We start from the raw sequence: 21,422 nt of genomic DNA, 5'->3' as shown, positions 1-21,422 counted from the left end.
GAATTGCTTGAACTCGGGAGGGGAGGCAGAGGTTTCAGTGAGCTGAGATCATGCCACTGCACTCCAGCCTAGGCAACAGAGCAAGAATTCATAATAATAATAACCAGGCATAGTGGCATGAGCCTGTGGTTCCAGCCACTCGGGAGGCTGAGGTGGTAGGATTGCCTGAACATGTGATTATGCCACTGCATTCCAGCCTGGGTGACAGAGCAAGACTGTGTCTCAAAAAGGAAAAAAAAAAAGGATGATCAAAACTATAGCACTAAGAAATCATCCCTCTCATTTGTTTTTCTCAGACCTTGTTTAAAATTCTAGCTTATGATACGATCTCTTTACTTTAGGTGACGATGAGCAGAGTGATTGGTTCTATGAAGGAGAATGTGTCCCAGGATTCACTGTTGCTAATCTTCTGCCCAAGTGGGCTCCTGATCATTGTTCTGAAGTAGAAAGAATGGATTCTGGATTGGATAAATTTTCAGATTCCACATTCCTTTTACCTTCTCGGCCAGCTCAAAGAGGTGAGTTCTGAGGAGACCAAGAACTTAATGCTTTTATGGTTCTCCTTGGGCAGAGCAATCATCTCCTAGCAAGCATACTCATGTCTTCAATCACACATTAACTATCTGAATTTTGGAGCTAGCTCAGGGATTTTCTAGAGGATTCAAAGTAAGTCTCAAAGCTTAAGGTCCTCTCCATTCCTTCCTAAACTAATCCATGGAAACTCTTGGGACATATATATTAGCAGGGCATTCCTTCAGCTTGCCATTGCCGCTTGTGCCAGATTTAGTGACAGCTGCTTATCCTGATGTGAAACTGATAGGTTATTGAGTATTGGATTTTGGAAGAGAACAGATTTCAATAAGAACATTCACGTACACATTCTTATTTTCAGTAAGAGTATTCACATATAATGGTGTTTTAAAAATGGATGCTTTTAAAATAATTTAATTAGTTCTATTTTAATGACCCTATTATTGGGGACTTTAACACAAATATGTTTCCTTTTCCCTTTGCTTTTTCTTCAATTATGATGTAGCAAAGTGGGTGGAAAGAACCTAGGACAGAAAAATGGAAATGTGGTATTAATACTCTGGTACTGTCTACCAAGCTCTGTGATAGTCGCTTCATTTTCTTGGGATGACAGGGTCATCACTTAAGATATGTGACATTGGACAAAACCATTTCTTTTAGCACTATAAATTTATGATTCTAGGGTTCCCAGTAACCCATAATCAACCAGTTAATCAGTTGCCAAGAATTTGTTGAACATCTGTTGGTGATCAGAATCACACTACGAGATGTAAACTTGTATTATGTAGGATTTTGTCATGGTGAACCAGCAGTTGGTTCTTGGTAAGAACTGACTGAGGCACACATTGCTTTATTGAACATTTTGATGAACATTTCTAAAAGTTTCTAATGGACCATTTAAAATATATACAAATAAGCAAGAATAGTAAGAAGAAACTTAAAATGGCCTATAATCTCATATCCAGAGACAATCTCATTAATAACATTTTGATGTGGTTTCCTCCAGTTGTTCTTTCCTTGTGTAGAACACATGCGGCAGTGAGAAAAATTGGGTTATCTGATGCATGCTATTTTCCCCATTATGTCATGAATTAGAATGTTTTTGACATAGAAACTAACATTTAATTTTAAATTAAAAATTGTTAATAGTACCTTATGTTTGTGTGGCGTTTTCAGTTTATAAAGTCCCTTCTACTTGCTATTTCATTGGGTCTTCAAAACAGCCCAGTAAGGTAGGACTGAGTGATTATCCCTCTTTTATAGATGGAGGATGCCTAGGTCAAAGGTAAATGGCATGCCTGTGATCATACTGCTAGTGACAAAGACCTGGGAATAATAAATCCTCGGCAGATAGCTCTGTGATACTAGTTTAAAGGTCAATCTAGTAAGATTCTGGGGGTTAAGCCTTCAGTGTACTAGAAACATAGGATTGCATTTGGATTTTCTGCATTCGGCATCTGAGGCCTTCCTTCTTTTTTTAGGGTATCATGCTCGCTTGAATCGTCTGCCTGGAGCTGCAGCTCGGTGCCTCAGAAAGGGGCGAAGAAGGCTGGTTGGGAAGGTGATACCTCTCACAGTTTGCTGGGCTCAGTGGGGAGATAACATTCCCTATGGGAGTTGTGTACCCTGTTAACAATCAGAGGTGCTACAGAATTCCCTGAAGTTAATGGAAGCAACTGGAATGTGTTGGGAGTTTACAAGAGTGAACATTATATAGGATGTGAATGAATATACAAATAAAAGATGAAACGTAATTCATACAGAAGTTCTGACAAAGCAAACACTGTCATTACAATGTCTGTTGCCTATAAACCTACAAGCCTGAGCTGTGTCTTCTGTAACTTTTGATTAATGTTATGTTATTATTGTGTAAGTTAAAATATTCTTGGCTTCTTTATGACTCCTCTTGAATTCATGAATGCATCTTTGTTCTTTCCTAACTTTGGTCTTTCATCCTAGAATTCATAAAAAAGAAAAAAAAAAAACTGTTACTGAGTTTCAAGAGCCCCTCAGCCATGAGGGAGAACTATCTGCTGTTCATTCAGTTCTGCCTTTGCCAGGGATGATGCCAGGGACTCAACTCTTTTAATCCTTCCAGCAACCTTGTAGAAAAAGGGCAAGCTCCTTTAGCAGATGAGGAAAACTTAGGTTCGAAGAAGTTAAGGAATGTCTGATGTTACCCGGATAGGAATGGTGGAATAGAGATTTGAACCCAGGTCTACTTTTGTCTTTTTACATTTTTATTGAATTTTATTTTTTACTCTACTTTGAGATTGAGAAATAAATTAAGATAGGGGCTCATCCTCAGTCAGAGAAGATGGTGGTGGGCAAAGAATAAGGAAAGTAGCGGCATTGAAGCATTAATTTGTTTGTTCTTGGTAAGAACAAACTTGGTAAGTTACAAGTTGTAACTTGGTAAGAATTTAGAATGCCTGCTAGGTGGCACAATTTGTGCCACAGTCTGGCTTCCCTTAAGGGGATACTGTTTTATAGCCTGACTAGGGAACAGTTTTCTGAAGTTTTAGGCATACAAAAAAAAATGAGGCTGTTTATTTCCAGACGAGCCCAGGATACTTATTTCTTTTTATCTTTCAATTCGAGTTCAAATCTTTTTTCTTTTCTTGAGACGAAATCTTGCTCTGTGACCTAGGCTGGAATGCAGTGGTATTATCTCGGCTCACTGTAACTTCCCACCTCCCAGGTTCAAGCGATTCTCCTGCCTTAGCCTCCCCAGTAGCTGGGATTACAGGCACCCACCACCTTGCCTGGCTAATTTTTTTGTATTTTTAGTACAGACAGGGTTTTACCATGTTGGCCAGGCTGGTCTCGAACCCCTGACCTCAGGTTGATCCACCTGCCTCGGCCTCCCAAAGTGCTGGGATTATAGGCATGAGCCACCGTGCCTGGCCTCAAGTTCAAGTCTTGAATTAGAAGACATTTGATTATTGGAAGACTGAAACCGTTCGAATTACTCATTTTACAGACAAAACGCTGCTTTTGCTGCTCCGGGAGCTTATGTTAACAGGGGTAGCTAGCAAAATAGCAGCACATGGGGTGGAGGAAGGAGAGGATTTTACTTTTATTGTTTAGGCTTGACAGATAATGTTCCCCCTGCCACCTATGTTACTTTCTTTCAGCTCTTATAAAATGAGAGCCATCCACGTCCATGGAGGCAAGTCACTTTGTCTTGAAGGTTTCCCTTTAGCTTGCCTGGAAGGGAATGAGGGCCTATTGGATGTGCCTTTAATGATGTCAAATGAGTAGGATAATATTTACTTGTTTAATTCATCTTCATCACCTCAAAGGGATATTTATCATTTCTAGCAGAGGTCACCGCTCTGCCCCCCTTCTCCCCCCTCCCCCATCTCGCTTCTGCTTTTCTAAATTGTAATCATAAATAATGAGTTTCATTCACAGCTCCCTGCCAGTGAGCTGCTAATTACACAAAGTACTGCTTGTAATTTACACAGTAATAAACTGTAAATTTAAACATTACGGCACTTTCAGTTAATAATTTTTCTGCTGTAACAAATAGCTCATTTTTCAACCATCTTTTCCCTTGGCCCCCCTACCATGTCTGTGTCTGTGACCAGGAGGCGTAGCTATAAGAAATGCAGAATGTGAAGAGTATAGTATATGAAAACTTCTCATTTAACTCCACTACTGCCCGGACTCTGACCTCAGAGTAATTTTTCTATAGCCAGTTCAGCTAAAATGTGTAGCCTGATGTTTAGGACAGTCCACACATATAGATGAATACAGGTAATAACATTTGTCCAGACACAAATGTGTTTGAAGAACAGCCTTGACATTCTTGACAGTCACGCCCGTGACTTGTGTTATCTCAACACAACAATTACTCAGATGTGTGTTGGCATGCTTTCCCAGGTGCCATGGTAGGTAAGCATTGGGAATGGACTCAAATGAAGAGTGAATTGCCATTTTCCAATTTTTTGGAAATGGTTGGTTTCTGAACTATTTGTGGTGATATGGGTAAGCTTTTACACTAATGATGTTGAGAACCCTGAATTTAGGAATCAATTTTATACAAATTTCATTTTTATTTCTTGAGATGATGTTTGAGGGACAAAGTACAGAGTAACAATTTTTGCAAGTCACAAAACTCTTTTGATGTATTTATATTTAGTCAGCAGATACTTTTACCAGTGAGGATTTAGTCACGTCCCAGGATGAAGGCTGTTGGGACTATAATCACATAGCTCTAGGGAGCTTGGTGTGCTGGCCTGTTAAAAATTGGCTACTGTTGAATTTTCTAAAAAAGGATTTTTACTCCTATATACTGCAGTAGTTCCAGGAGGTATAGTACTTATTAAAATACCATATATGGTGAATAGTGTCTATAAAGTGTTGATAAAGACTTTTGGATCACTGGAGAATAATAAATGTAGGGTAACATGTAAGACTTTTAAGATGAATTCCAATAAAAAGAAATATAGTTGCTGTTTTATTTTAAGATTGATTTTTAACATGTGCCTTTTGAGGTTGCTTTAGCTGGCACAGTTACGGGAAGGATTGATATTGTACTTCAAATGTTTGTTTCTGTGGTTGGATGATACTCTTGTCTGCCTTGTCTTTTTAGGAGACCAGCATAAACACTTTGGGGACTGAGAGGATAAGCCATATCATTAATGACCCTCGGCAGAAAGAGTAAGTGCTTACGTATTTACTGGCTGTGCTAGTCTGCTCCTTGGAGGTGGAAGGCAGAGGGGAGTTTTATGGAGCAACTTAGAAATCAGGCTTCAGAGCTCAAAGAGATCTTAAAGATTTGTACTTTATAACAGTTAAAGATGGCAACATCCTAAACCTGTGACAGTGATTTTCTTTTCCTTTCTAGACTAGTTTCATTGTATTGTTTTTTCATACCTGCAGATGCTACATTAGTAGCCTCCAGTAAAGATGTTTATTTTAAACTAATTTTTCTATCTCTAAATTTTTTTTTCCAAAATGGATGATTACCTCTATCTTTCTATATTCTCTTCCCATTTGTAGACCTTTTCATAGGGAAATATCTTTTTTTTGAGACAGGGTCTGGCTGTGTCACCCAGGCTGGAGTGCAGTGGTGGAGTCATGGCTCACTGCAACCTATGCCTCCTAGGCTCAAGCAATCCTCCCACTTTGGCCTCCTGAATAGTTGGGACTACAGGCATGTGCCACTGCGCCTATCTAATTTTTGTATTTTTTGTAGAGACAGGGTTTTGCCATGTTGTTCAGGCTGGTCTTGAACTCCTGGGCTCAAGCGATTTGCACATCTTGGCCTCCCAAAGTGTTGGGATTACAGGTGTGAGCCACTGCGCCCAACCTGTGAAATACTTTGTTCTAATTACTGTGGAGAGTGCTGTAGGAAGCCTGTATGTAGCTACAGGAAAATAATTCTGCAAATTCTCGTGACAGCCTTGTCCCCTAAAGTGGTTGGTTCTTTCATATATCTTGTATGCATCATGGTCAGTAACCCAGTTATGATCCTATACACATCCAACCCGGGCTAATTTTAACATAGAAAATAAATATGTGGGTGTGGTTTGTGCCCTTGTTGAGTTGAGGCTTCTGTTGTCACTGCACAACTGAGAGAGTATTGGTGTCACACTGTTATCTTGGGTTTATTTCTATTGTCCAGTCTTTTACATTCCATTACAAGCCTTTTTCCTTTGAAGAGGTTTTTTTTTTTTTTTCCAGAACCTTCACATGCATTTAATGTCTTCTCCTCTGATTGCATCTTTTCTCTATTCCCTGCTTTGTCTTTACTTCATTATTCCAACATCTTATCTTCTTCTCCCTTCTGTAATTTTCCTATCACTTCTTTTATTGTTTTCTTTCCTGTTATTCTCTCCCTCTCTTTAGTTTCTGGTTACCATCAGCTGGGAAAAGAGAACGAAATCAGGTAAGATCATTTTTCTTTGTCATCTTTATTTTATCATTTGGTTTCCTTTTCTTTAGAAAGAATAAAGCGTTGGCTTCTGATTTTCCTCACATTTCTGCTTGTGCACATGAGGTAAGGTTTCCCCTTTCTTGTTATTTTGATTTTCTTGGAGAAGTGTTTTCTAAGAGTAACCAATACTTACTGGTAAAAACTGCAGCTAATTCCTCTTTGTAGGTTCAACTGTGATCATTAGTTTCTTGTAGCATATATTTCATAGGAATCCTGTTTTTATTTTAGTTTTGAACTTTGCAGTAAGAAAGCGGAATGAATCTCATTTGCATATGGTTTAGTTCAACATGAGAATCCTGCGTTGAGAAGTACTATGTTGAAGCCTAAACGTATGAAGCAGAAGGTAGAGCTGCTCTGGGTGAAGTGGGGTCAAAGCCTTAGAGCAGTGGTCCCCAACCCTATGGCACCAGGGACAAGTTTTGTGGAAGACAGTTTTTCCATGGACCCGGGATGGGGGCATGGTGAGGAGGGTGGTTTCGGGATGATTCAAGTGCATTACATTTATTGTGCACCATATTTCTATTATTATTACATTATAATATATAATGAAATAATTATACAACTGACCATAATGTAGAATCAATGGGAGCTCTTAGCTTGTGTTCCTGCAACTAGACAGTCCCATCTAGGGGTGATGGGAAACAATGACAGATCATCAGGCATTAGGCTTTCATAAGGAGTCCACAACCTAGGTCCCTTGCTTGCTCAGTTCACAGTAGGGTTTGTACTCCTATAAGAATCTAATGTGGCTGTTGATCTGACAGGAGGTAGAGCTCAGGCGGTAATGCCAGCGATGGGAAGCAGCTGCTTGCTGACAGCTCACCTCCTGCTGTGCGGCCCTGGAGTTGGGGACCCCTGCCTTAGAGCCTCTCTTTCTTAGTCTTTTCCCTACCAACCCCCTGAGGGGGGCCCTTGGCATATTTAGGCCCATGTGGAGGGCTCACAATTTAAAAATTAATTCATAGTAGTTATCGATATGTTTCTTTATGTGTGAAGCTTTGTGATTTTTTTTGGAGGATTGTTTTATCTTGGTGATTAGTTGTAAAATAGATGAACACTGACAGGTGAAAAGTTGTAGTCTTCCTGTTGGTCGTGTTTTTTTTTAACTACTTAGTAACTTATTGAGTTGATACACATGATCCACATTTTAGACTTGGAATCTTCATTATGAATCTGCTGTTTCAAAATGAACTAGAGTGGTAGAAGACATAACTGGTGTATGTGTATGAGATAATTTTAGATGGCATATGGACGCACAATTTTTAAGTTTTGTATTATAGTTTACATTGGAAAAGATGTAATTATTATATCAAGCTTGTTATTTCACAGAAATGTAGTAAGGATAAAGCTGAGCAAAAATAATTGACATGAGGAAAAATAATAAGTAAACAGTAATACAGGTTTTAGGCAGCTAAGGAAAATCATGAAGGTGGTGTGTGAGAGACTGCAGTTTGGGGAACACTAAGCTAGAGCACTAACCATGTTTGCATCAGAGGATCTAAAGGCAGAAGGGGACCTGTGGCAGTCACCTGGTCCAGATCTGTTATTTGCAAATGATGAACTGGAGATCTATAAGATTCAAACTATTTGCCCAAAGTCATACAGCTAGTAGAACCAAGATTGGAACCTCTGTGGCAGATAGAACAGTTGCTTAGTTTGTATTCTCAAAAAACACGTTTGAAGTTATCATTCCAGGGTCTTCCAGTCTTTGTATGTCGCAAGGTATTAAGTTCTAAACTTTTTGGAGAGGACTATTGGTTGTGGAAAAAGTCCAAAGAAAGCTAGCAAACATAAAGTGAGGGATCTCATTTGATCCTCACAGCCACCTTTTGAAGTCAAATAGATGTTTTTGCAGATGAGAAACTGAAATTATACTCCAAAAGCAATATGATAGCAATGAAAGTAAAATAGGTAGGGCAGGCCTGGCGCAGTGGCTCACGCCTGTAATCCCAGCACTTTGGGAGGCTGAGGCAGGTGGATCACCTGAGGTGAGGGGTTCGAGACCAGCCTGGCCAACATGGCGAAACCCTGTCTCTGCTAAAAATACAACAACAACAACAACAACAAAAATTAGCAAGGCGTGGTGGTGGGTGCCTATAATCTCACCTACGTGGGCGACTGAGACAGGAGAATTGCTTGAACTCGGGAGGTGGAGGCTGCTGTGAGCTGAGATCATACCACTGCACTCCAGCCTGGGTGATAGAGTGACTGTCTCAAAAAAGAAAAAAAAAATTAGGTAAGACAGATAGTGATATATTCATTTAACAGATGAGGATAGTAAAGCTCAGAGGTTATGTAATTTTTGACACCCAGTACATCAGTGGTAGATAGGAACTAAAAGGTGTTCTAATTCTTAGTCTAGTTTTCTTTCCACAATGTGATGCTGCTGTTATGTGCCAACCAGTTATTCTTGGAAACATTTGCCAGGATAAGGAAATGAAAAGGTAATTTCATGCTAATCTTGGAAACAAGGGCTGATACATAGTTGATCATCAGCAGCAGGCACAAGTTCCTGTTACATCATGTGGAAAAAACTGTCTTCTGCCATTTAAGTGACTGTTGTATATCAAGTTTTTGAAAAAGTGTTGTTTAATAAGGATTAGTTTTTTTTTTTTTTTTTTTTTTGAGGTGTGCTAGATCAGGTTGGGTACATTCACAGGCACACTATTAAATATGCATGACTTTACTGAGTAGTGCTTGTGTTTGGTATGACAAAAGAGTTGGACAGTCAAAGGGGAAAAGTAATCAAAGTGTAGGTTACCCTTTAGGATCAGGTCTGTTTCATGTAAGCCTTACTAAAATAGTCTTATTCATTCCTGCAGTTCAATCCCCTGTCTCCCCTTTACTCACTGGACGTTCTTGCCGATGCTTCTCACCGAAGGTGTTCACCAGCACACTGCTCTGCCAGGTAATTGTCTTTTAGTAGCTGTTATTTGCTTCTGGACGATACTATATTCCTTTCTGGTACTCCTGAAATTATAAAATATATTTGTGTACAGTATCCAATTTGATCCTGACAATCCTCCTAATCCATAGGAATCTTTTGAGGTGAATAGATGTTTTACAGATATAGAAACTGAGGCAGAGCAGTGAAGTATCTTTCCTGTGGTCCAAGGCTAGTATGTGATTCTCAACTTTAACCTAGGTCTTCTGGCTCATATTTCATTTTATTTCTGCTGCTAAAAGCCCCATCTTCAAAGAACATTATTAATGTTCCTTGCCATGACCCTGCAAAACCCTGCATAATCTGACTTCTTCCTACATGTACAGCCTCCTTTCGTATAATTTTCTCCCTCTGTCGGGGAGAGATCCAGCAGTACCAGGGAGCTCTGTTTTGTTCTTCAAAAATTGCAGCAGTCCTTTCCTGCCTCTGAACCTTTGCTCTTTTTCCCTTTGACCGGAAAACTGTCTTTGAGCTGCTGCTTGTCTCAGCTCAGGTGCCACCTCGTCAAGGAGGCCACTCAGACCATCCCGTCTAAGGGGCCACCTCCAGCACTTCCTGCTCATTATCTGTTTGTTTCCTTTATTGCTCTATCACAGTCTGAAATGAATTTGCTTATTAGTTTATTTTAGTGGGTTTGGTTTTTCTTTTTCTTTTTTTTCTTTTTCACTTTATCCCTTAGTCTTTCCCACTAGAATATAAGCTTCAGAGTACTGGGATGTTGTCTTGTTCCCGATAACTCCCTAACACAGTATCTGGGACTTGTTAGGCATTAATATATATTAGTCAAACGAATGACTCCTTACAAATATAAATCCTTTTAGGTGACGTGGGAAGTAAATATGGTTTTAATGGTAGCACCCCCTATAGGGCTGTTATGCAGAAAAGAGTAACTAATAGGCTGGACCCTAGAAGTTTTATTGTTTCTGATGTCACAAAGAATTTCTTTCCAAGGTTCTGATAACTCTTTTTTTCCCTAATAAGTTCTTAAATGGTTATGTTCATAGTTTTTGAGGTGCAGGCTGCACAAATAAGTTACTCTTTCGTGGATACAGTTAGAACTTCTACTGTGGGCTATAATAATAAATTTTGCACCATAACCTACTGCCAGATCTTTCTACTGAAATATTGATATTTCTGTACAGAATGTCTTTTGAAAAGAGAGACCATCACAAATGGTGTTATTAAGAATGTGGAACCAGCCTAGGCTATAACATTGTGAGACCTTGTTTCTATGGAAAATTTTTTAAAAAATCAGTTGTGTCAGCCGGGCGCAGTGGCTCAAGCCTGTAATCCCAGCACTTTGGGAGGCCAAGACGGGCGGATCACGAGGTCAGGAGATCGAGACCATCCTGGCTAACACAGTGAAACTCCGTCTCTACTAAAAAAATACAAAAAACTAGCCGGGCGAGGTGGCGGGCACCTGTAGTCCCAGCTACTCGGGAGGCTGAGGCAGGAGAATGGCGTGAACCTGGGAGGTGGAGCTTGCAGTGAGCTGAGATCCGGCCACTGCACTCCAGCCTGGGCGACAGAGCGAGACTCCGTCTCAAAAAAAAAAAAAAAAAAAAATCCGTTGTGTCTGGTGACGTACACCTGTAGTCTCAGCTACTTGGGAGGCTGAGGTGGGATGATCACTTGAGCTCAGGAGGTCAAGGTTTTAGTGAGCTGTGATGATGCCACTGCACTCTAGCCTGGATGACAGAGTGAGACCCTGTCTCAAAAAAAAAAAAAAAAAAAGAATGTGGAAAATTGTGGAGTGATATAAACTATTAGTAGTAAGGCCTTTCCTTCAGTAGCATGATATTTATCCATCATTAATTCATTCAGCGTTTGCTGGGATCCTGCTGTGAGCCAGCCTCTTTGTTTAGATACCACCCTCAAGGAGCTTACATTCTCATGGGAAAGTCAGGTATGGAAGTTGACAATTACAATAAAGGTTTGAAAAAGCACAGAGGAGGGGCCCCTAACTTCGAGGCTCAGGGAGATCTTTTTAGAGGTTGTGCTCAAGCTGTCAGAGAAGACAACAAGATTTTAATCCATAGGAAAACAGTCCTTCAGCTGTTTGTCTTAATACCAAATAAAATAATGTCTGTGTATACTGTTTGGGAAAATGATTTGAGTAGCATGATACCATGTCAGAATGCTGAAAGTGGATTACTTTCCCTCCTCTCTTTACCTCTGCTACCTAGAGCTGTGCTGTGCTGAGATCAGTATTCGTACTTTTGTTAGGCTTCCTGTTTCTTTTAAAAGCCTTATCCTGGGGCTGGACTAGGCATTAGCTTCTTGTTTCTTTGTGTGTGTCATTATCTGTATCACTGTCTTCACTCTCTTGCCTGGCAGTGTTTGTGGCTGAACTTGGAAACCTAAGGAAGTCTCTACTGTGCTTCTATGTACTCAGCCCTAGGGTAATAATGCTTATTGTTTTGGACCATTGCTGAAAGCAAAGGAGAGAGAATGTGGACAATCATACATCCTCTTTGTCCTTCTAGACATCATACCCAGGGCAATAGATACCAAGTGGGTTGCATACATGAAGGTTTTTTGGGACAGGGGAAGTACATTTTTAAACTTACATTTATTTATAGCTGATCCTTCAAATTTTTTTTGTTTTAAATTGTACATATGTGTCTAGTAGCATGTATTTATATTTTATGTGTATGTACTACACGTATCATGTTTTTTCAGATTTTTTACTCTTGAGGGTACACATCAATAAAACTTGGCAACCACTGCTCCATAGGAAATGATCAGCACAAGTGACTTCTATGCAATGTTTAGAAAATGTGAATGATGACATACTGAGCTCTCAGGGTAACTGGTCACTCCTTTGTAATAGTTCCTCCCCAGCAGGGGGTTAGTGAGGATGGAACCGTTTAGCTCCAGTGTAGCAGACTGATGAGACTGGATTCAGAACAGGGCAGTAGCTTTGCAAAGAGTGGATCATTTAGCAAAAGCCTGGCACCAAGGAGGAATGTGAAGGAGTAAGTGGCAGAAGAAGCAGGTGAATGACTGTACTAAAAACTGTTTTGAATGGAAATTGTATCTTTTTCTTGTCCCATTTTATTTGTAGTAGGGAAACATTTATTTCAAAGCATCTGGACAGCATTGGAAATTTCACATGCATCATTAGCATGGTATGTGTGTGTGTGGAGGGGGGGGGACTATGTTATCATTAGTGGTATAATTTTATTTTGCAAAGAGAAGTGTTTCCTGTTTTATCACAGCTTTCCCTGAGGAGGGCTGGTGTATTAATTTGCTGTATTGCCTCCTGGCTGTTCCCAGGCTGTTTTTCCTCTTCATCATGGAATTTTTAATGGCCCTACTGCCTCTTGGGAAGCATGTGAGGAAGAGTTCCTCAGGGAGTGCTTCCCTTTTTTCACATGCCTATAATTACTCTCCTTTAAGAGCACAAAGAGTTCGATAATCATGCCTGAGCTATGAAGGTTCTCTCCTGTCAGATTACTGAGCTGAGGCTGCTTCTTGCCTGGACACTGCCAGTTCCATTCTCCCAAGCAAGAGGAAGGGCTTTTCAACAGTTTCCTCCCTGCTAGAACTGTATGCTTTTCTGGTTCTCAGAATAGGTGGGGGCGGGGGGCATTGGGAGGATGGCGCATGACCTAAAATCCTCTCTTGTTTAGTATTTCATTGCTATAAACAAATAAATAATTGGACCATAATCTTAAAATAACATTTTATTGATGTATCGTTTTAATACAGCCCAGATGACAGGTGCAGTGGATGGGAAGGTTTGTGGTCTTTGTACCATCTAATAGATTTATAGATTTATGGATTTCAGGAATACCACTCTGGAAATAGTTAACTTGGTGGTTTTCAACCCTGGCTGCAAGTTGGAATCACCTAAGAAGCTTTAAGAAAATATATCCATGCTGGGCCCTACTTCCAGAGATTCTGATTTAACTGGTCTGGAATGAGGCCTAGACATTGGCATTATTTTAAAGCTCCCTAGGTGATTAATATGCAGCCAGGGTTAAGAACTGTTGTCCTAAATGCATATGGTTTTGTGACTGGTGCTTTGTAATTTGCTTAATAGGGGCTCCCATTTCATAATTGGCATGAACTCTGTACTTTGGTATGGTATGCACCATTCCTTATAGGAGGTAGACCCCTGGACTTCTCTTAGTTTTGGAGAACCTACTGCAGGTAAAGAAGAGTGTTAGTATCTGCACAGTGCCCAGCCCATAGTTCTTAATAAATGGAGGGGCAGAGTTTTGTCAGGTGGCTGTATGGATAGTTGGATTGTTGGCTGGCCGTGTGGATGAAATCCATAAACCAACTGTTTTGGTTTGGTTGTTTTGGTTGCTAGTATTGGGATTTGCTGTTGAAGGTGTAATACTTGGTAGTGGTGTTAAGAATTGCTGCTGCTCAAACAGCAGATGGTGTGATTGGCGTTCTAGTAGAGGCAGTGGTATTGTTTAAGGTCACAGTCACAAACTTGTAATAAGGAGACTAGTGCTGCAAGCAGTTTTTCCCAAAATGAGAGATTTGTTGATTGTGAAGGATAGTTTTTCTTACTATTATTACCAAAGAAAATGATAAGTAGGATTTATCAATTGCTACATACAGGTCAGTTGCATCTGTGTGATGCATAAGTCACCAATTGCAGTTTTTGAGTGCAAAAACTTTTCATGGCAGTGTTTTAGTTTTCTCCAACTCAAAGGAAAGATCAACTTGTAGTGACCTTTCCTTTATTTTGGAAGATAATTTGGTCATGCATTACCATTTTAATTTATTCTTTCTTTAAGCTCTGAAGTAGCAAAGTACTGATATCTTCTTTTCATATAGGTCAGCTTCCTTTGTAAATAAACTATTTTTTCTTTGAGAAATCTTATTTTTAGTTGCAGTAAGGATGGCAGATATCAGCCTGGTATGCAAATATTGTACATGTTTCTTAATGAATGGATGAAAAGTTTCATAGCTTCTACTTTCTTCATAGACCATTGGCATAGGTGGTAGGAGATTAAGAGTATGGATATTAGTGTCAGGCAGACCTGGGTGAGAATCCTGGCTTCACCCAGGCAAATGACTTAATCTTCCCATACCTCAATTTCTACATCTTTAAAATAGAAATATCAATACTTTTTAAATTGGTTGAGTGGGGATCAAAATGAAATAATATATGTAAATATTTAGCATCCTGGTAAATTTTTGTTATGTAGTTACTGCGCTACCTCATCCTTAGGATAACTGCAATTTTAAAAACTTTGAGTTGGCTTCCAGAGTCATTTGCTAATTAGATGTAATACAGATTCTTGAGGTGCTTAAATGGCCTCAAATGGTCTATAAGAGGAGGCATTTGGACAGAGTTGGGATTAAAAAAAAAAGAGAGACAGAGAGACCTTCCTGCCCATTAGAGAGCTGAAATAGGATAGGCTGAGCTCATTTGTAATTCATTTTATGTGTTCACAAACGTTATGATCTACATATCAGAGTTGTGTGCCCAGCTGGCTGTGCCACTTGACAAGGAGTTTCAAAGAGTAAGAAGAAGACTCACTTCATGCTATTAATTTTGACCTTTGGAGCCATAATAAACAGCCTGAGGTTTTACCTCAGGGCTTGGGGGAAGGAACCTTTTATTAGTCCTGTATCTGTTGATGCTGTGAAGTACAGTATTGCTTTCTCACCTCTTTAGTGCCTCAGTTTTGGCCATGTGTGAAGCAATGTTTCTGCTGTAGTATTGTCTATAAGGTTGCCCAAGCCTATTGGAATTGCCCATTGTATAGTACACAGTTCTTGAATCTTTTGTCCTCTATTGGAGGGTCTCATTGACAGTGGCTGTCAGCTGGCTGGCATCTTACTGCCTAAGTGGAATGGTGAAAGCATTTTCTCTCTCTCTCTGTTTTTCCATTGTAACATACCCATCTTTCCAACTGATGTGAAATGATTCGACTCTTATGGGTGGCATGAAACAGCTTCATGATATGCCTACTTTAGCCCAGCTAAGGGAATTAGATTAGGGAGAATTTTCAGGTGCCGGTGAGCAGTTTGTCACAGACTACTGAGGGTTAGATTTAAGTGAAAACCATTAGTGGAATTGCTAGGATTGCTTCCTGTTAGATAAGCCTCCTCTGTTTCCTATGATAATTGTGAAGTGGTTTTTTTTTTTCCTTTTTTTTTAGTTCCTAGCTGCTCCTAGTGCCATAGGCCTAGATCTTTTCCCAGGTGCAAGTCTGAAAATATTTCCCCCTCTGACTGCTTAATAAATGTCAGTAAACCCTAAAGGTAAAATCGCATGTGAGAAAGGAGTCTCACATTTAATCTAGGGATTAAATCCCTAGATTTAATCCTCCTTTTTCTCCTTTTACCCTAGCACTTACTTGTTCTCTGATTACAACTCAGTGTCTCGGAGTATTAATTCTTTCTTTAGAAATTGGCCTTCCTACTATGTTGTGAGCTCCTGGGGACAGGACCTCAGCTCAGTCATCTTTTTTCTCCCTCTGCACATCCAGCATAGTATGTTACATTGGGTAGGCCTCCATAAATTTTTGTTAAAAATAACTGAGGTGAACAGATTAGTAATTAAGGAGAATAATTGGAATATATGATATATATGACCTTTGGTCCCTAGAAACATCAAATTTTTTCCTGGTGTTACTTGTTTGTGTTAAAGAAAAAGTATAGAAAACAAATACCCTTTTTACATTGAAATTTATTAACTTTCTAATTTTTAATTTTTGTGGGTACATAGTAGGTGTATATACTTCTGGGGTACAAGAGACGGTTTGATATAGGCATGTAATGCATAATAATTACATCATGGAAAATGGGATATGCATCCCCTCAAGCATTTATCCTTTGTGTTACGAACAAACCAATTTTACTCTTTTACTTTAAAACGTACAGTTAGATTATTATTGACTATAGCCACCCTGTTGTGCTATCAAATAGTAGATCTTATTCATTCTTTCAATTTTTTTTGTACATATTAACCATCCGCATTCCCCATCACCCTCGTTACCCTTCCCAGCCTCTGGTAACCATCCTTCTACTCTCTGTCTCCATTAGTTCAATTGTTTTGATTTTTAGATCCCACAAATAAGTGAGAACATGTAATTTTTGACTTTCTGTGCCTGGTCTATTTTCCTTATTATAATTATCTCCATTTTCGTCCATGTTGTTGCAAATAACAGGATCTCATTCTTTTTTATGGCTGAATAGTACTGCATTGTGTATATGCACCACATTTTCTTTATCCATTCATCAGTTGATGGACACTTAGGTTGCTTCCAAATATTGGCTATTGTGAACAGGGCTGCAGCAAACTTGTGGGTACAGATATCTCTTTGATATACTGATTTCCTTTCTTTTGGGTATTTACCCGTAGTGGGATTGCTGGATCATAAAATAGAGTCAAAAAAGACTCTGTTTTTAGTTTTTTTGAGGGACCTCCAAACTGTTCTCCGTAGTGGTTGTACTAATTTACATTCCCACCAACAGTGTACGAAGGTTACCTTTTCACTGCATCCTCACCAGCATTATTAGTTCTATTTTGGATGTAAACCAATTTAACTGGGGTGAAATGATATCTCATTGTAGTTTTGATTTGCATTTCTCTGATGATCAGTGATATTGAGCACCTTTTCATATGCCTGTTTGCCACTTATATGTCTTTTGAGAAATATCTGTTCAAATCTTTTGCCCATTTTTTGATTGAATTATTAGATTTATTTTCTATAGAGTTGTTTGAGCTCCTTATATATTCTCATTATTAACGCTTTGTCAGATGGGTAGTTTGCAGGTATTTTCTCCCATTCTGTGGGTTGTCTATTCACTTTGTTGATTGTTTCCTTTGCTGTGCAGAAGGTTTTTAACTCAATGTGATCCCATTTGTCCATTTTTGCCTTGGTTGCTATGATTGTGGGATATTACTAAAAAAATTTTTGCCCAGACCAATGTGCTGGAGATTTTTCCCAGTATTTTCTTATAGTAGTTTCATAGTTTGAGATTTCAAATTTAAGTCTTTAATCTACTTGATTTGATTTCGTATATGCTGAGAGATAGGGGTCTAGTTTCATTCTTCTGCATATGGATATCCAGTTTTCCCTGCACCATTTATTGAAGAGACTGTCTTTTCCCCAGTGTATATTCTTGGCACCTTTGTTGAAAATGAGTTCACTCTGCATGTGTGGAATTGTTTCTGGGTTCTCTGTTCTGTTCCATTGGTCTGTGTGTCTGTTTTTTTGAGACAGAGTCTGGCTCTGTCGCCCAGGCTGGAGTGCAGTGGCGCGATATCGGCTCACTGCAAAATCCGTCTCCCAGGTTTATGCCATTCTCCTGCCTCAGCCTCCCGAGTAGCTGGGACTACAGGCACCCGCCACCTTGCCCGGCTAGTTTTTTGTATTTTTTTTAGTAGAGACGGGGTTTCACCGTGTTCGCCAGGATGGTCTTGATCTCCTGACCTCGTGATCTGCCCGTCTCGGCCTCCCAAAGTGCTGGGATTACAGGCTTGAGCCACCGCGCCCGGCCTGTGTGTCTGTTTTTATGCCAGTACAATGCTATTTCAGTTACTATAGCTCTGTAGTATAATTTGAAGCCAGGTAATGTGGTTCCTTCAGTTTTGTTCTTTTTGTTTAGGATAGCTTTGGCTATTCTGGGTCTCTTGTGGTTCCATATAAATTTTAGGATTCCTTTTTCTATTTCTGTGAAGAATGTCATTGGTATTTTGATAGGAATTGCATTGAATCTGTAGATTGGTTTGGGTAGTATGGACATTTTAAAAGTATTGATTCTTTCAATCCATGAACATGGAGTATCTTTCCATTTTTTTGGTGTCTTCAATTTTTTTATCCATGTTTTATATGTTCATTATAGAGATCTTTTACTTCTTTAAGTTAATTTCTAGGTATTTAATTTTATTTGTGGCTACTATAAATGGGGTTAATTTTTAAATTTCTTTTTCAGATTGTTCACTCTTGGCATATAGAAATGCTACTGATTTTTTTGTATTGATCTTGTATCTTGCAACTTTACTGAACTTGTTTATCACTACTAATAGTTTTGTGGTACAGTCTTTAGGTTTTTCCAAATATAAGTTCCTATCATCTACAAACAAGGATACTTTGACTTCTTCCTTTTCAGTTTGGATGCCCTTTAGTTCTTTTTCTTGTCTGATTACTCTAGCTGGGACTTTTAGTCCTAAATTGAATAACAGTGGTGAAAGCGGGCATCCTTACCATGTTCCTAATCTTAGAAGAGAGACTTTCAGTTTTTCCCCATTCAGTATGATACTAGCTGTGGGCCTGTCATGTATGACTTTTATTACGTTGAGGTATGTTCCTTCTATACCCAGTTTTTTGAGGATTTTTATTCTACATAAAAAAATGAACTTTTCATTAACTTTAAAAATGAGTGATTTTTGAAGGTGAACTATTCCTTAAACTAGCTTGCCATTGGCAGACAGACTGTTTGCTCTCCATAGGAGTGACTCTAAACATCTTTGTTCCAAATCTAAAGCAGTCACTTCAGTTATTTTTTTGCCAACATTGGTTCTATTAAACATGCATGTATTTCTCAAAGTATTTTTTTTTCCCTAAAAGTACATTCCTGCCCCAAGGACATAGTGATCTGCCCAGTTTCCTAAGTAACACTGCAGTTTTAACAACTCACCTGATCTTTCAGTTACCTGCAGTAAAAAAGAAAACAGAAATGTTGTGTTTATGCTTGGATAGAAAGAATCCTCTTTCCATTAATTGTTAATCTTCAGCATTCACCTTCACACTTGTAATAAGAATTTAGTGACTTTTTCTGCGATAAGAATTTTTTTAAAAAGAGTGTACTTTTTGCTTTTAGTGCTCTTTCTTCCAACTCTGCCCTGGCAAATGCCACCACAGTGGGGAAACTATCACACTCTTAGGGGAACTACTGATCCCACACTTACACTGTGAAAGAAGCATATGCCCCAGGTTTTACTGGCCTGAGTGAAGATTGTCCCTGAGGCCCTGATCAGATGAAACAGAAAAGGCATAGCCTGTCTTTTCTCTAATTGCATATATACTGGGGAATAGTATTTTTATCTAAGTGTATATTAATTTAATCATTCTATTATTCTTTAGGTTGAATAGTTAGATCTGTATTATTGACTAGGTTGACTCTGGGAATTTGGTAGATTTTTCAACTCAGTAATTTTCAAAGTAGGTAGGTGCTTATCAGAATTACCCAGGGAAAAATTTAAAAATAAGTATGTTACTGATTCTCCTCCCACTCCTGCCCAGCCTACTAAATTAGGATCTTGATAGGGACATGTATATTTAATAAAAGCTCCTTATATAATTCTGATAACCATTTGCTACTCCAGTTGAGAATTAAGTTTTAACTTGGTGGAGACTTTAACTTAATACTTAGCCTTTTATACACTATGCCTAATTGAAAGATCACTTCCCCTAACATATTACATGGTTTACAACCCAAGAACAACCATATACTACTGTGGAAAAATAGTTTTGAAATATCTCGTTAATCTTTTACCCTTTCTACTTGCAGGAAGGGTCTCTGTGTTGGTGAGAAAGAGAAGCTTAGACTCTTTTATCCTTTTTGTTACCGCATTTGTGCTTTTGTTCCTCTTTTAGTTTCCATTTTGAGAGTAAACAGTGATGCTTTCAAAGTAAAATAACACACATTAAATAACACGTTAAAAAGAAAAGGAGCCAAGTGGTGGTTAAGTACCCATAAATGAAAATGGGGTTGGGGAGGTGGTCAACCTCTTTATTTTTCCTTCCCTTCTTTAATTTTTTATGTCTGCAACCCTTGATGATCTGGAATTATTTGGGGATAGACAAAAAACTGGAACTACTTCTTCGATAGGAAGCTGAAGCTGTAGCAGTTGCCTTAGCCACATGCTAAGGTTACCCAAAATAATACAGGCGGCCCTGCCAGCCCCACAGGTAGTAGTATTCTTTATTCCTGAGCAGGGCTGTGCTGATATTCTGGATGTGCCATGCTGCATGACAGCTTCTGTTTCCTGCCTCTAAATCCTCTTGCTCTAAGCACCCAACTTCCTTCTTCTTTTCCCCAGACTTGTTCTTTTTTTTTAGTTCTTCTTTTTAAAATTTTATTTTATTTAAAAAAAACTGACACATAATGGTTGTACGTATTTATGGGGAACACAGTGGCATTTCAATACATACAATATGTAGTGATCAAATCAGGGTCATTAGCATATACATCTGCTCAAACATTTATCATTTCTTTTTGTTAGAAGCATTCAATATCGTCCTAGCTATTTGAAACTGTGTAATATATAATTGTTAACTAGAGTCACCGTACAGTACTGTAGAGCTAGAATTTATTTCTCCTATCTAGCTCTAAGTTTGTATCTTTTAACAAATCCTTTTCTATCCCTCCCTTCCCATACCCCAGCCGGAAGTATCCTCTGTTCTACTTTTTACTTCTATGAGATCAACTTTTTTAAGCTTCCACTTATGAGTGAGAACTGGTGGTGTTTAACTTTCTGTTCCTGGCTTGTTTTCACTTAACCTAATATCCTCTGGTTCCATCCATGTGGATGTGAATGACAGGATTTACTTTTTTTTTTTTTTTTTTTAATGCCTGAATAGTATTCCATTGTATAGCAGGCTTGTTCTGGGTCCTCTTCCTTCTTTGTCCTCTAGGGTTCTTTCCAAGTAGATGGGGCTTTCACATAAGAAAATAGATTTTTCCAAGCTGCGAACTCTAGCAGTACTAATGTTCACTTAAAACCAAGAAAGAAGCAAAATGTCTTACTGTCCTATTATAACAGTTTGATCATTTTTCTTCTTCCCTCCCCAAATCTTGTCTAGGAAGGGACATAGAGAAAAATGTCCTCGTATACTGACTGCTAAGATATGATGTTATTCTACCTCCTATGAAATAGCTCTCCAACCTCGAAATGTGTCTTAAGAGAAATGTTTTAAGAGGGAAGGATCATTTAAACTGAGTTTTAAAAATGAACATACCTTCTCTTTATTGATACCCTAGTTTCTTTGTTATTCGTATTCTGTAACCTGAAAA

At 38.9% G+C, this 21,422-nt stretch overlaps 1 protein-coding gene across 5 annotated transcripts in view; it reads left to right on the top strand.

Annotated features, from left to right (window-relative positions):
• The window catches only part of GPATCH2L (G-patch domain containing 2 like), a 60,653-nt gene that overhangs the window by 19,881 nt on the left and 19,350 nt on the right, over positions 1-21,422 (top strand). For 4 of the 5 annotated variants that reach the window (XR_002724909.2, XM_023184557.2, XM_023184582.2 and 1 more), the window contains exons 4-8: positions 342-518; positions 2,013-2,092; positions 5,132-5,199; positions 6,487-6,541; positions 9,301-9,386. Coding sequence is in view for 4 of the 5 variants with exons in the window: in XM_023184557.2 (XP_023040325.1) it covers positions 342-518; positions 2,013-2,092; positions 5,132-5,199; positions 6,487-6,541; positions 9,301-9,386 (466 nt within the window). In the remaining variant the exon portion in view is untranslated. Of the gene's footprint in view, positions 1-341; positions 519-2,012; positions 2,093-5,131; positions 5,200-6,390; positions 6,431-6,486; positions 6,542-9,300; positions 9,387-21,422 lie in introns of all 5 variants that reach the window. The other variant, XM_023184563.2, reaches the window with a different exon arrangement.

The sequence above is a fragment of the Piliocolobus tephrosceles genome, chromosome 6 (assembly GCF_002776525.5).
Source record: "Piliocolobus tephrosceles isolate RC106 chromosome 6, ASM277652v3, whole genome shotgun sequence".
NCBI classification, from domain to species: Eukaryota; Metazoa; Chordata; class Mammalia; order Primates; family Cercopithecidae; genus Piliocolobus; species Piliocolobus tephrosceles.
This window is presented reverse-complemented; position numbering and strand designations above follow the sequence as displayed.